This window comes from Brienomyrus brachyistius, chromosome 9 (genome assembly GCF_023856365.1).
Source record: "Brienomyrus brachyistius isolate T26 chromosome 9, BBRACH_0.4, whole genome shotgun sequence".
In the NCBI taxonomy this organism is placed as follows: Eukaryota; Metazoa; Chordata; class Actinopteri; order Osteoglossiformes; family Mormyridae; genus Brienomyrus; species Brienomyrus brachyistius.
Window position 1 is genome coordinate 2935648 of NC_064541.1, and position 15255 is coordinate 2950902.

Here is a 15255-nt window from a genome sequence, read left to right on the forward strand (position 1 = left end):
TAGTATCAGTAATGTAACGTCCAACTTCTTTCTACACCAGTGACAGTACAGTGAGTGACATCTGGTGGTGAAAAGTGTCACTGCCTTAAGGGAATGAAATAAAACGTGCATTTTCGTAGTTGCAGCCATTTGTGTTTTGCATCAAATAAGAAAAATATGTTATTTTCTGCTGTTCTACTGTAAGATGGTATCCTTCTTAGGCAGGTTGAGGGTGGCACTAACCTTAGGAAGTCTGAAAAACAAATAATGAGGACAAGTCATGTGCTGGAGTCAGGAAAGGAGTACTATGAATCTCACACACGCACATGCCACAGAAGGATCTTGGCCATTTACACACTATTTCCCTTTGTACTGAGATCATGCAGCTCTTACAAGAGAGTGGGCTTACAAGCATAAACTTCAGCAGGGGAGAAATTTTAAACTCGAGCTGGAAGTTGTATACTGATTCCAAACAAAAAAAGACCAAAAGAGTTCTTAAATTTCCTGCAGAGTATTTTTTAGTGCCTGTACTTTTGTTAACTGTGCTGGTATTAAAAATCCAGAATACTTTACCCCTATTCCACCAAGCAGATGCCTGATATGAATGGAAAAAACTGCGAGGTTAATAGAATTACAGAAGAGGGGCATCATACATCCAAACATTACTAATGGATGTTACACAATGAAATCAACATGATCAAATACACTTTTTTACATTTACACTGATGCCATTTAATAATGCAAAAAAATGACAAAATAAGAGTACAAACAGGCATTCTCCAGGTTTGCATGGCTAGCAAACATATTTCATAAAATGCACAAAAATAAAGGATTGATAGCAAAGGTTCAACAAAGGCCACATGATTATGCAGAACATAAAAGTAGGATATCAAATGTAGAACATAATTACAAAACTGCTTACAGGAATCCAGTGTTTCACTGATTACAAGATACAAAGTGCCCTTAAAACATGTTGTACCTGTCAGCATTTTATAAATTGCAGATTCTCATCTTGCATCATTTTCTGCTTGTGAAAGTATGAGAAAAAAATACACAGCACTGCAAAGAGTAATTTTACAATAAAGGCATGGCACAAATGACTGAACCACAGCTATAAAAGATACTCTCTCTTAAAATACAAAAATAAAATACATTTATATGCATAAAAACATTAAATACAGTAAGTGCACATAATAGAACAATCACACAACTGAAACAGAAAAATCAGCAATTTTGTTTTTCATGAAGGCAATTAAATAAGTTACAATAAAAAACTGCAGTGAAACTGCAGTATGAAGCAGTGAAATTTAGAACATCAGTTTGCTTCAAGTTTGTCAAATTTGCACATGAACCAATTTGCATATTACAAGTGAGGTATCATTAAGAATACAAATATATAAATGTGTACAAAGATACAATATATATAGCTACAAGCAAAAGACCAAAAAAATCATTTCTAGTGAGGAAAAGCTCATAGTCAAGGCATAGCCAACAATCTGAATAGAAAAAGAAAAACATAACTATTTTGGTTGAACAATGTCAGTAAAAACAATTAGAAAAATACTGGCCCCCAAAAGTGAATCAAAGAATGAATTATAGATAATTCTACAGCAATGGAATCGGTGCAATTTGAGGCACATTTTGTAGAGGTATCACAATGTATCTTATAAAAGGAGCTGGCTGACAAGGACATGTTTTAGATATGCATTTGGCTGAGCACACAGCTGTTACAAATGACAGAGGGCATGACCCACGTCTCACTAGGCTTTCACTGTGCATTTAGGGAAAAAAAAGTTTGTTTTCCATGAAGGTGCAGAGTAGCAGTGCTGACCAAACGAGGCCAAGGAGAGTCAGGAATTCATTTTTGTCATTTCTCATTACGCATAATTTAATCTAGATACTGTGGCTAATACCTACACGGCAGTAACAGCTAATTTTATATTCAAAATTAATAATGAATGTTGAAGCTTACTGAATAGAAAACTGGTTATAAAAAACCAGGCAACCGTAAAGTGTAAGCCCAGTTAAATGCTTGATTAGTTGCTGTAGTGCTAGCTAACGTGTAGCATTCAAAGAGCACCCCATGAAAAGGACAAAGTGCAAAAGACAAAGGCTGAAGAGAATTAAACATCATGGCATAGTTACGGGTAGTCTGCACTGTGGGCTGTCCTCAGCTTAAAAGCAGTATAAATATAGATAAAACAAATAAAAGATAAAATGGATCACAAACACTACTCTATTCAATGACACACAAAACATTCTTTAAAACTATTGACATCATTTGACTGCACTTAACCAATCACAAAATGAAATGCTGAGAAGCCATTGCTGAAACGGTACCTGAAGTTGTTTGGTTATGATGTTTGTTTGTTTTTTAAATGACATGGTATTTGGAGGGGAAAAAAAGGCAAAACACCGATGTAAAATATCAAGAAATGAGTTCACAGCTTGTCCTGTTATAAAACAGTGGTGAAAAATAGCAAAAGAGATCTATTCCTTTGCGCATGCCATGGGCTGCAGTGTGGCTTGGGGTATGATGAACTGAGGAGCTGGCTTTTGGAGGACGTAATACCTCAGCATCGGCGCCGAGGATGTTGGGACAACTGCTGTGAGGAAGACGGGGCTCTTCTTCTTATACTGTGACCACACGGGTGCTACATGATAGAAGCATGGGAGGCTGGGAGCCTAAGGACAGAGAGAGACAGCGTGGGATGGGTTCAGCATCGGTTGAGTATTGGTGGCACACGTCGAGCAATGATATGCTGAATTGATGATTGTGGCATCAGTTACACAGCTTAAATTTCTGCCCGACAACAAAGAAAATAATTTCCATTGATCCTCTGACACACAAAGAGGTTACTGAGAGTTTTAGCCCAGGACTTAATTTCTCATTGCAGTTCTTGGTGTCTTAAAACCCACAGCCAAATAAAGCCCTGCTTCTCTTCCTACCATCTGCACATCACTGGAATCCATTTCACCACTGAAGTGTGGGTGACAATTTCTTCTGGTGAATTGGGATGGATGAATGGGAAGATGTAGGGAACCAGACTCATGTTATTCATGCAACCCAGAGGGACTGAGGGGCAAAGGGCGGCAAGAAATGATTAGGATGAGCAGGCCTAATCGCTGATGGCTTTTTGGGAAAAATTTTCAGTTAAAAAACAAACCAGCAACAAAAATCGCTACACTGTTTGGTTTACGCCAACCGAAAAAGTTTTAGATTGAAATTTGTTTGAAGTCGCATCAAGAATCAGTGCAGTTCTGATGGTTGGCATTAAGCAGATTTCAAGATTATAGGAAATAAATCTTTATTATTGTAGTGCTGTTTTACAGGTAAAATAAATATGGGTTTAATATTTTATACAAGTTTTATGTGCTTGATGCGTGGCTCCCTTCATTATTTCCACTTTATTTTGAAATTTCAGTCTTTCAGCTGTGTGTGTGTGTGTATATATATATATATATATATATATATATATATATATATATATATATATATATATATATATATATACATACATATACACACACACACACACACACATTTCTGGAATTTTATTTTACTGGATGTGCAAGTAAAGTTTAACAGGAATTTGGTTTGATGAAAAGGGAATAGAAAATGTAGGTTTTGCACCCTTCCCTCCATTTATTAAGGTTATGTTTACGTATTGCACATTTTAAAATGATATATAGTAAAATTAAATATCAGATCAGAAGTTATGGCTTGTTTTGGCCTGAGGGTAATTATGATTTCTTGGAGCCAAATTCAGTGATAATTAATGATCTTATAGTGGATAACAAGACTGACCTGCTATTTTTAACAGAAACCCGCCACAATGTAGTGAGCCTGTGCATTTGTCCAGAAGGTTGTGTGTTCAAATACCACGGCCAGTAATGTAATTATATTACCACTGGGCCCTTGAGGAAGGCCTTTAACAACCCTCCCCCCCCCGGCAACTGATCGCTGGCTTACCCCGCTTTCACTGCTTTGGACAAATGGGAGTGTTAGCAGTGGTTAGCACTGTTGCCCTGCACCTTTGGGATCCAGGTTAGAGTCTCCGCCTGGGTCACATGTTTGCGGAGTTTGCATGTTCTCCCCATGTCGTCATGGGGTTTCCTCCGGGTACTCCGGTTTCCCCCCACAGTCCAAAAACATGCGGAGGCTAATTGGACTTGCTAAATTGCCCGTAGGAGTACATGTGTGAGTGAATGGTGTGTGAGTGTGCCCTGCGATGGGCTGGCCACCATCCTGGGTTGTTCCCTGCTTCGTGCCCATTGCTTCCAGGATAGGCTCCGGACCCCCCACAACCCAGTAGGATAAGCGGTTTGGAAAATGGATGGATGGATGGAGTGCTGCTAGTGAAAAAGGTTAGTCAGGAGTCATGCATTATATACATCGGCTACCCAGGTCCAGCACTGATCACCGCAGCTGTCTGAGCAATTTACCTGTGATATTCTGGCCTTTGGTTCCCGGGGCTCCCTGATTCTAGGCCTCATGGCGATTCCCAAGGGTTTGCCTGTTGTGTTCCTGTCCTTCTTCGGATTCTTCTCATCCATTTCACCTTTCATTTCTCTCTCTTTCCCTTCTTCTTCATTGTCACTGGAAGCAGTGGATCCACAGTCAGAGGAACTTGCAGAATGATAGTCGGAGGTCTCTGGACTACCCTTGTCTATTTTGGCCATTCCTTTGTCTTCTTGCACTTTCTCCTCCTCCCATTCCTTCTGTTCCTCAAAATGGGCTACAGTGAAGGAAGGGGAACCCTCTCCCAAGCTTAAAAAAAAGAAAACATTTATAACATGTAATCTGATGAATGATGAACGATATGAGCAAAAGGTGGTGTCAGCAAAACTTCCCCCCACACTTCCTCTATAAAAATTAACATCAAACTCAGCAATTAAGTCGTTTTCATCATAATTTCAAATACTCCTACACTTGTCCTGTTCCTCACTCCTATCACCAGATCAAACAAACTGCAGAAATGAATCACTTCCTGTGTGACTCAGTTCTTTTGGTGGAGTCGCATTAAAGAGTGACTCACCGGGCACACACCTCCCCAGGATCGATCCAGATGCTGAATTCAAGGGGCAAGCCCAGTTCTGCTGACTTCAGTCCACATTCTTCACAGGCTTGCTGCAATAATTCATCACAGGGACCAAATCTGTTTATCCTGATACATCTAGAAACACAACACATGAATATCAGTTCTACACCAATCAAGGCTAACAATACTGTATTCTTTACTGAATTTAGCTGATAAGTACAGAATGCAACACTGAGGAAAGACTGACAAATAAACATTAATAATGACCATTCCTATTGCAATCATCTGGAAGTGGATGGTATAAAATTTGAAAAACAGTAGTGATGTTGATCTGTATTGTCAGGGTTAAGCGGTCCAAAGAGATTATGGACAGTAAGTGATGGTGTTATGTTATGGTCAGTATAGGACTGCTTCTTTTCCAGAAGGTTGTGTTTCTTGGAAGATACAAGGTAACAAATTCCTTAGTTTCTTGTAAAGCCACCATTAGGTTTAATGGTATTTCTGCATGGCAAGCTCAAGGAAAACAGTAAACTTTAATATTTGGAAAAAGAACGGAATCTACCTATGTTATTGTTTCCCCACAACCAACCCCTCAGCATTTGGAGATGGAAGGAGGTTCCCAGTTTCGTTCAAGATTCCCTGGTTTTATTACCTGAAAGCCTGCCCCCTGCTGGGGTTCTCTGGGTACCAGTGGTCAGAGAACTTGGCGCACAGCAGTTCTTTGAGTCTGGTTGAAAAGTGAGCAAGCCTGTCGTTATCGACGCCACCCCGGTGCTGGGCGAGGCGCTTCAGGAAGTCCACCGCTGAGCTTACTTCCCTCCTCATTGCGCGCTGTGGGGAGAGATTCCACCCATTGGCTGATTGTTTTCCTAATATTGCATTAATAATAATGCAAACTGTATGACTGCATTTTATCTAGCATATGACTGGCGCTAAATGAAAGCCAAAACAATTTCCAATACATTGTCAAAATACAGTATACCTACAAATGATTAATTTCTGAACATTTAGTAGTATCTTTATTAATGCCCAAATGATATACTGGGCAAAGACTTGTGTACTGCACTTGAGTTCAAGAGCTTTCAATATAATTATAAATACACAAATAAATCATCCATCCATCAATTTTCCAAACCGCTTATCCTACTGGGTCGCGGGGGGTATGGAACCTATCCTGGAAGCAATGGGCATGAGGCAGGGAACAACCCAGGATGGGGGGCCAGCCCATTGCAGGGCACACTCACACACCATTCACTCACACATGCACTCCTACGGGCAATTTAGCAGCTCCAATTAACCTCAGCATGTCTTTGGACTGTGGGGGGGAAGTTGGAATACCCAGAGGAAACCCCACAACGACATGGGGAGAGCATGCAAACTCAGCACACATCCCAATCGTTTTTATCCCCCTAAATAAATCATATTGCACAATTATATCTAAATATTTCTACCAAAACTTATATGAGAAAACCCTGTAACTACAAACTCTTAAACTACTGTTTGGGTTGCCGTTCACTGTGTACTGGAGACACCAAGGTCGGAACAAACGGGCAAACACCATAAAATGATATCACTTCAGCTGTTAAATGGAAACAGCTTCACAAGATTATGCATTTTCCACCTCAGAAACCACAGCACAGAGCTCACCCTCTTCCTGTAAATGACTTTTAGACTAGGTTACTTGTTTCAGCTGTTCCAGAAATTAAGGCCATAAAAGTGTGAGCCTATAAAATCGTATGTCAGTCCATACTTATTTGGGATTGATTGAATACGCATTAACAAGCATGTTACCTGTAAAGTAACACGTCCAACAGCTGACCCACACAGAACTGAGAGGGCATCACAAATAACTCTAAACATCAGCCTAGGAACAAAGGAAACATTTGCATCTACTGCAGTTTGTCACCTTTAATGGTATTTTCCATGTTAGGCTGCATACTGGACATATACAGGCTAAATCATGGTTTTAAGACTCTATATGATGCTCTCCATTATTTATCTATTATTTATGTCTATGATTAAGTACGCAGATTTATTCCCCCGCAATGGAGCACCAAGTCCATTTTGTGCTTTTCCCACTAGCATAATGAAATTTGGGGATACCCCACATTGATTAGAATTTGGTGATCAGTGATCATTGTTAACACACCACAGCACACTGTGCACAACAACAAAATGTGTCATCTGCATTTAACCCATATGTGACATAGCAGAGGGCAGCTAATTCAGTTCCCGGGGAGCAGTGCTTGGGGGTGGTACCTTTCCCAGGGTACCTCATTGGTACCTTGCTGGTTGGGGATTCCAACCAGCAATCTTTCAATTTTAAGTGTGCATCCCTAACCATTAGGCCAGCACTGCCCCATACTTACACTGATACTTACACAGATGAAGGCACAGTGCACTGAAGAATGATAAAGTGTTGGCATAAAGATTCAAGACAGGAAGCTTAGCAAAGGAAATTCTCTACTGGGTTTCTCTCTCAATTCGCAGAATCACACGGCTTGCACAATATACAGTACTGTTACCATTGTCTATTAACATATCTATTAAACGAACACGACCAACATGTGCTCTCCATCACTAAAAGTGTTTGCTTTGTTCTCAACACGTCAACCTTAGCAAGGTTAAAAAATGACGTCATAGACGACTTCTGGCAGAAGCTGACAGGGGTGGAATGGGAACAAAATGTAGCCCAGAAATTTGCTGTCAAGGGGCACCAATGCGCTCTTTTGCTGTGGACTAGCTTGGCACCATCTTGGTATACTATTTCTGAACTAGTTCAACCGGTTGCCCACCAATTACATACAACATTAACTATTAATCATCTCCGGTGATCAAACTGAAAAAAACACGGTAAGATCGACCGGAGTGTCTGGAACCCCAAGTATCCATGGTTATGCAAATTCAGTAATTAATAATGATAACACTGTTAATTCAACTACGATGATAATAACGATTAACTTCTGCCTTGAATCATGTAATATACTAAACATATAATGCAATACTGCAAGCTTCCTTAAGTAATAGTTCCTCTTATCTAAAAATGAAAACCTAACATATTTTGGTATTATAGCTTATTCTGCAAAAAGGTACAGACCTGACCCAAGAAGTAAGGCTGCTGCAGAAACCAATACGAGAAATGCATGTATGTCAGGAGTCATGGATACGTGGAAAGAGAACATATGGGGAAGTGAGATGAAGAACTCGACTTGTTTAAACAGGGTAATGAAACCACAAGAATAATCACAAATAAGTCGACCCTTACACAGATGGCAGAAAAGTGCTTCATTACTTAAAAAACGTTATGGTTATAGGAGTTTATTTGAAATAACAGGGGGTACGACGGTGTCGCCATTTTGAAATGGACGTCGGCGTGGATGCGCATGCGCCAAGCGCTGGAACCTGGTCTTTCATTTCGACCGCGTTGTTCAAACAGACCAGTCGCGTGTGGCAGAGCTCCGGGGTCGTTTCATCCTATTTCTTCTAAAAGTTTGCTGCTTAAATGCTTTCTCCAACCTGGTAAATATCACTAAAGTCTTTCTTTTAACGTGGTGGTTAAATGTAATTAGTGCTCTTCTTTTAAAACGACAGGCTGTATGTTTATTGGTTTCGCTTGTGCTTGTTTAAATTTGCTCTTCTGCTTCTTTCGGGCATGTTTGTTTAAATTCACCCTGCTTTTCTTTTAAAATAACAGTAAAGTTTTTCTTCTTTAAAATATTTCGTTTTTCTTCTTTAGAACATTTTGGTGCTTTCTTTTAAAATACGCCGTGGCGCTTACTAACAACACGCGGCTACGGGCCGGACGGACCCCCGCTGGACGAATTCATCCTGCTATATGTTTTATTATTCCTTAAAAACGTAATAATGAAAAGGCACATCAATATTTTTATTCTATTAAAGTTTAATGACAATCTCCCAAACCATATGCCCCCCTATCGGCTGTACGTGGCATAAGCATGTATGGTATATAGAGAGAACCCCCGACCAATCAGAATAAAGGATACGCCCCCCTCCCGCTTATGACATCACAAATGGGGAGAGCATTAAGCTCCGCCCAAGGTACCAGTTAATATTTTTTCGTATTAACCCCACTTTTCTTCTGGGTGTGTGGAGTTTGCATGTGTCCATCGCATGTCTCCTCCCCCCCCAAAAAAAAAAAATGGGGGTTTCCTCTAGGTTATCTGGTTTCCTCCGGCAGTCCATAGACTGACACCTGGAAGATGATGTGGTAGCTCTTCATCCTGCACTGCTTACACTTCTACCTGGGCATTCCTTGGAAGCTCAGCATAGCTGCACTTCTCAACTCCTCTACAGGCGTATGTTTATAATATGCTATTCGCCTGCCCTGCAAGTCAATTTGGTTAAAATTATATGCTAAGTAAAATAAATATAAATCTATAAAATGCCTGTAGTGTATGACTGTGTGCGAGTGCCTGGTGTGGGCTGACATCCCACGTTTGAGGCCTATCCTACCCCTGTGGCCAGACTCCAGACCACCGGTCCAGAAAGTGGTTAGAAGACAATCATGGATATATTGTGGCAGTGCTGAGTCATATTTACAGTAAGCCAAAGTTATCCTCTCAGCATTTAGGTGAAGTGATAAAAAAATATATTATAATAAAAGAACCACTAGATGAGTTAATGGTGGAATGTAAAAAAAATCTAGATTAGTAAGGTTTTAGAAAGTGAGTTTTACTTAGGTTGCGAACTTTCTTAAAAATTCATATATATATATATATATATATATATATATATATATATATATACACACACACACACATACATACACACACACACGAAACTAAGCTGCTAATAAAATTGCAAACGTCTCACCCGAAACTGGCGGAAATTGAGCGGTTTTAAGACAACAAAGCACATGCAGAAAGGAAGTAAGTAATAAAATTCAGCGCGATGATCACACTACTTTAACTCATTTGTGAGAAGCGAGACCGTAACTTTCATCAGAGATGTATTTCAAATATCTCACTTAGAAAATTCATAGTATACATACATGGTACCACATTCTATACATTCTAAGGAAAAACAAGCCAAAAGTTGTCCTTTTCAGTACTACCCTACACCAGTGGGGTTAAATCTATTTAAACTATGTAATAAACAAACAATCAAAAAAGAAGGAAAGGTACAGATAATTAAATGTCCAATATTAATAGTTCTTACCAATATTCAACAGGTATATGAAAAGTAAATGAGTGGCTTGTTTCTGTAGTTGTTCTTTCTGGTTTTTTGCTACAGTCCAGACATATATCACCCCCACCGGCGAACTACCTTTCTGAAGCCCACGCCGTCCTGCAGAATAACAACACTACGCATCCTCTCTGAGACACGTACTAAGTGCAGAACATGTGACTCACTTCCCTACGCAACCGCGTGACTTCGACCGACGGCATATCACGTGTCTCTCGTCACGCATATATGGACCCGACCGGAACCGCGCGAGACGCCTGTTACCATATTACTACAAATATAGGGAGTTTGATGTTTTATTTTAATACGTAGTAACGATAGATATCGATAAAATATTAAATCTTACAGATGTGATGAAAGCACTAAATATCTCCAGCTATTTATGCGTTTTAAAATTATTTATACACATGAATTACGTTTAAACTATGTCGCAGGTTTCTAATATTTACGGGATGTTATGTTTTTGACGCGTAGTACTGCCTCCACGTTTAAGAAATTTCGTTATTGCGTTGTAGTGATGCAATCACAAGTAAGAGGGTGGTACTGCCGTTAATCACTTCAGATGTACTTACTGTTCGGGAAGTAAATTGCGATTAAGATACCTTTAACGTTAAGCCATTCCAACTACTGTTGCATACTGGCATTATTCCAATAACCTATTTTACCTATCTTGTCTGAACACATGGGATCTAATTCTTCTGTGTAACCTTTGTTTTTTGTTTGTTCTATCTTAAACTCTTCATATATTTAAGCTATATGTGTACTATGTAATATATGTTTGTAATCGATGTTTGCTGTTTTATTTTTTGTCTGCTGTTGTAACAAATTTCCCAGCCGGTATCGGCAGTTTAAGTCTCTCTCACTCTGTCTGTCTCTCTGTCTGTCTGTTCATGACCTTCAGAAGTAGACATATCGCTAATCTTGATGAGTATTACAATATGGGGGTGTTTTGATTTTAACAATGCAATAGACAGGCTTGTAAAACTGGTCGCGTAAAACTACTACTACTTATACGAGTGTCATCATCATGATCATCATTTGATGTTTATAATTTTTGTTTACTTACAATCGTTTTTATCCCATTGTTGCCATATCCCATGTTTGCAAGGTTTACAGTTATGAAAATATACTTGATTTCTCGGCTGAAATTTCAGCTGCAGTGTGTTCCTGGCAGAGATTTGTGTTGGTTTGACAGTTCATTAGAAAGGCTTGGGGAATCTTCATATTGAAACGAAACATTAAATGTTATGGAAGAGTTTCCATATCTTCATTTTTACATGAAATACACCTGTAAATAAAATTAATTTGCAAACCTGTAAAGTAGTAACTTGAAGCTGAGAAACTGTTTAAATATCTATTCATCATCAATAATAATTTGTGCCGTGCACCTTGCATCTAACCCAAGAAACATTGCAAATTAAAAACAGCATTTTCTTTAAACATATTTTCTTTTTTTCTAATTGCCATGTTCAACCCACACAGACATCAGGAAAAAGCTCAAAATTACATGTGTACAAAACCTGGTGGGACTCAAACCAACACCCTTGGAGTGAGGGGCTTCAACACTACTCATCTGCAGGAATTTATTGAAAATATTTTCATATATTGTAAATTAATGTTGGGTTATAGTACTGGGCAAAAGTCTTAGGCAGTCAGAAGAAATGTTTAAAGCTATTAGTAGTAGAAAGTGCACATTTGCTTCGAACAAATCACACAATTTAACATTAAGACATATGCAAATTAAGAGTAATACAATAAAAAGTATATAAATTTCTTCTGTTCTCCAAAAATTTACTGATAAATTGCAGGACGGTTAGAAGAACCCTGCTTCAGTTCCCAGACCTCTCTTCAGGGGCACCCCAGCCTTTCCATGCCTTTATTACATTTCAGCACCAGCTCACTTAAATAATTAACTTAGTTAAAAAAGCCAATTAGATATTGATTACTTATATGAATTGTGCCAAGTCAAAAAATACATGAGTGTATTGTATGGTTTCTGGAAATAATGGGGTGATTTTAGCAGAAGGTTTGAAATGGCTAAGCTAACACACTTTGACAGGCATAATGGCATAGTTTTACACCAACACAAAGATAATTTAAACATCATTTTCTTTGGCTGCCTAATACTTTTACACAGTACTGTATGTCCAACGGGGGGCGGCATGGTGGTGCAGTGGTTAGCACTGTCGCCTCACACCTCTGGGACCCGGGTTCGAGTCTCCGCCTGGGTCACATGTGTGCGGAGTTTGCATGTTCTCCCCGTGTCGTCGTGGGGTTTCCTCCGGGTACTCCGGTTTCCCCCCACAGTCCAAAAACATGCTGAGGCTAATTGGAGTTGCTGAATTGCCCATAGGTGTGCATGTGTGAGTGAATGGTGTGTGAGTGCGCCCTGTGATGGGCTGGCCCCCCATCCTGGGTTGTTCCCTGCCTCGTGCCCATTGATTCCGGGATAGGCTCCGGACCCCCCGCGACCCAATAGGATAAGCGGTTTGGAAAATGGATGGATGGATGGATGTATGTCCAACGGACGGCATGGTGTTGCAGTGGTTAGCACACCTCTGGGACCCAGGTTTGAGTCTCTGTCCGAGTCACATTTTTGCAGAGTTTGCATGTTCTCCCCATGTCGTCGTGGGGTTTCCTCCGGGTACTCCGGTTTCCCCCCACAGTCCAAAAACATGCTGAGGCTAATTGGACTTGCTAAATTGCCCGTAGGAGTGCATGTGTGAGTGACTGGTGTGTGAGTGTGCCCTGCAATGGGCTGGCCCCCCATCCTGGGTTGTTCTCTGCCTCATGCCCATTGCTTCTGGGATGGGCTCCGGACCCCCGTGACCCAGTAGGATAAGCAGTTTGGAAAATATATGGATGGATATTTGCTTATTCTCTCACTGCACTTTGCTTTTCTGAGTGTAATACGCTGGCAGCCCAAGAGAGGAAGGTTTTATTTAACAAGAGACAGAAAAGTAAATGAGATAACCACTTGTTTGCTGGCTGCTGTCTTCCTCATTTGGTATTTTTAAAATAAAGAAAACTTCTCTGTGGGATGGATATTGGGTATTATCTGAAGATTATATAAATCTAATCTAAACATAGTCATAAAATAAATATGTGCAGTGAAAGGGAAACATCATCGGGCTATGAAAAATACAACTAATTAGCTCTCTGTAATCGGTTATTTTGTAAAAATTACGATTTCATTTGCACACACTAGTTTCTGATCAGGTTGATTTTGATGGGTTAATACCTCTTCAGAATGATTGCTGTGGTCCTTCATGATACAAAATATTAAATTCAAAATTAAGTTACCGAAAGCTGGAATGTTTTTTTCCTTACTCTAAATAGTACTATTTTTAAATTACCAGCATAATTAATTGGAAGATGTAAGGATGGATGGATGGAAAATTACTTTCAGGTCAATGACAATGACTAGTAATGGCCAGCAGGTGGCACAATATTTGTTTTTATATCCCTCGTACACTATGGCTTGCTTTGCTTCCTTTGTTTCTCCCTGCCTTTGATTTCTGCACCTCAAATCTATGTACCTAATGCAATTTCTCTGTCTCCTTGCTTTTGATTAAAAGATTAACAGCCAAAGGCCAGAAAAGTATTTGCAAATCCCTGAAAATGCATCCACAAATTTTGACTAAGCCTTGTACTGTATAGACTTTTTCAGATGTTTATTAGGAAACACTGCATTGCCATGACAAGGTGACATTAGGTTGTACGTAAGCTGGCATTACAACATATAGGCATCCCTCTCATCTTGCACCCACCCCCTGTGCTACCCAGTCACATCACAGTATCTGTCCCAAATGCCAACTCAAGAGGAAATTACTGTAAAGTTAATGTGTGTGTGAAAGTGAGCAAGAGAGAGCAATTCAGCTGTTAATTGTCACATTGTATAATAATTTTCATAAAATATCAAATACATCTTCAGCAACTACAATAACTGTCTGCTGGGAAAAAAATAAATATGTTGAAAATGTGAAGACTGATTGGTTTTACATTTCCCATGCCTAGTTAATCTCTCTCCTACTTAAAGCTGGCCCTTGTCTTAGCAGGTAAAAATAGGTAATTCAGTATCCTAGGTTGCCCTGGTATTCTAAAAGACTGAAGGAAAGGTTGTCCCAGTTTGCCTCAAAGGCACAAAAGGGGGAAACTACAGCAGGTTCTTTGTGATATCAAATACAGAAATGCTAAATGTAGCGAAAAGGTCTGGATTACAAATAAAAGCATAAAACTCGTCAGTTTGCTTTAGAGGATCAATCAGTACTAAAGACCGGAAACAGGTCTAGCTATCCTTAAGCACATTTAGTCATTTTCAGCTTTCTCATGTAGCAACGCTGCTGTTTTCAGCCAGCCTTGTATCAATACAGCCTGCATGCACACACTCCACACGGCCAGCTTTGCCTTTAAATTACATTGATTTCTCTGTTTCACAGCAAGCCTAATGCAATCAATACCCCTGGCTTCTCAAGATCAGTTGCAGTTGAGTATCTCTTCTCCCCAAACACATATAGCTATTTTTCTCCTCTCTCAAGCACATGTAATGATTGTCCTTGGGCAGAAGATTAGTTTATCTGCGTTAGGAGTGAAATGTTTTTAATGGGATTGTTCACCCTAGTCGTCATATTGTTATGTATGTAGGTGGCTTGACTATTTAACCAAGGTGAAAGAGATCTCTGCACACCTTTTTTCTGACCTTTAATATCCATCAATACACACACACACTGTGTCAATACTGGTTTGTATTAGCACAAAAAAATGGCAAAGGATTACTGTTGCTTTGTGATACAAAGCTGAGAAATTGGCACAGTTTTGGAAGGAGTATCTGGAATCCTTTGGAAGATCCCAGTATACAACTCTGGAAAAAATGAAGAGACCACAGCCATTTTTTTAGTTTCACTCATTTCTTAATGTATGAATATGCTTCTGTGTAAAATATAATTTTTTTTTGTAAACTCCAACCTGGCTCTTCTATGTTTCTCACTGATGAAGGGCTCCTTCCTTACTTTATGAGACTTCAGTCCTG

General features: G+C 39.5%; 1 protein-coding gene across 3 annotated transcripts; it reads right to left on the minus strand.

The window, feature by feature from the left end:
- Window positions 1-686: 686 nt before the first annotated feature.
- si:dkey-79d12.5 (maternal B9.15 protein) lies at window positions 687-10379 on the minus strand. Of its 3 annotated transcripts, none has more exons than XM_049026012.1 (5): window positions 10200-10379; window positions 5674-5852; window positions 5019-5156; window positions 4426-4750; window positions 687-2664 (listed from the first exon to the last, which is right to left on the minus strand). In XM_049026012.1, the coding sequence occupies exons 2-5, from the start codon at window positions 5844-5846 to the stop codon at window positions 2470-2472; spliced, it is 831 nt and encodes a 276-aa protein (XP_048881969.1). In that variant the 5' UTR covers window positions 5847-5852; window positions 10200-10379; the 3' UTR covers window positions 687-2469. The 3 variants fall into 3 exon arrangements, with proteins under 3 accessions (XP_048881969.1, XP_048881970.1, XP_048881968.1); XM_049026013.1 differs by having other exon boundaries at window positions 4426-4579; window positions 10308-10368; XM_049026011.1 differs by having other exon boundaries at window positions 10308-10368.
- Window positions 10380-15255: the final 4876 nt, after the last annotated feature.

Excerpts from the sequence above, each read along its gene's own strand:
- si:dkey-79d12.5 (XM_049026011.1), bottom strand. The coding sequence starts at position 10,352 with ATGCGTAGTGTTGTTATTCTGCAGGACGGCGTGGGCTTCAGAAAG. Across the intron at positions 5,157-5,673 it reads AGCAGGGGGCAGGCTTTCAG|ATGTATCAGGATAAACAGAT; the intron begins GTAATAAAACCA and ends TTGTGTTTCTAG. Across the intron at positions 2,665-4,425 it reads CAAAGGCCAGAATATCACAG|GCTCCCAGCCTCCCATGCTT; the intron begins GTAAATTGCTCA and ends CTCTGTCCTTAG.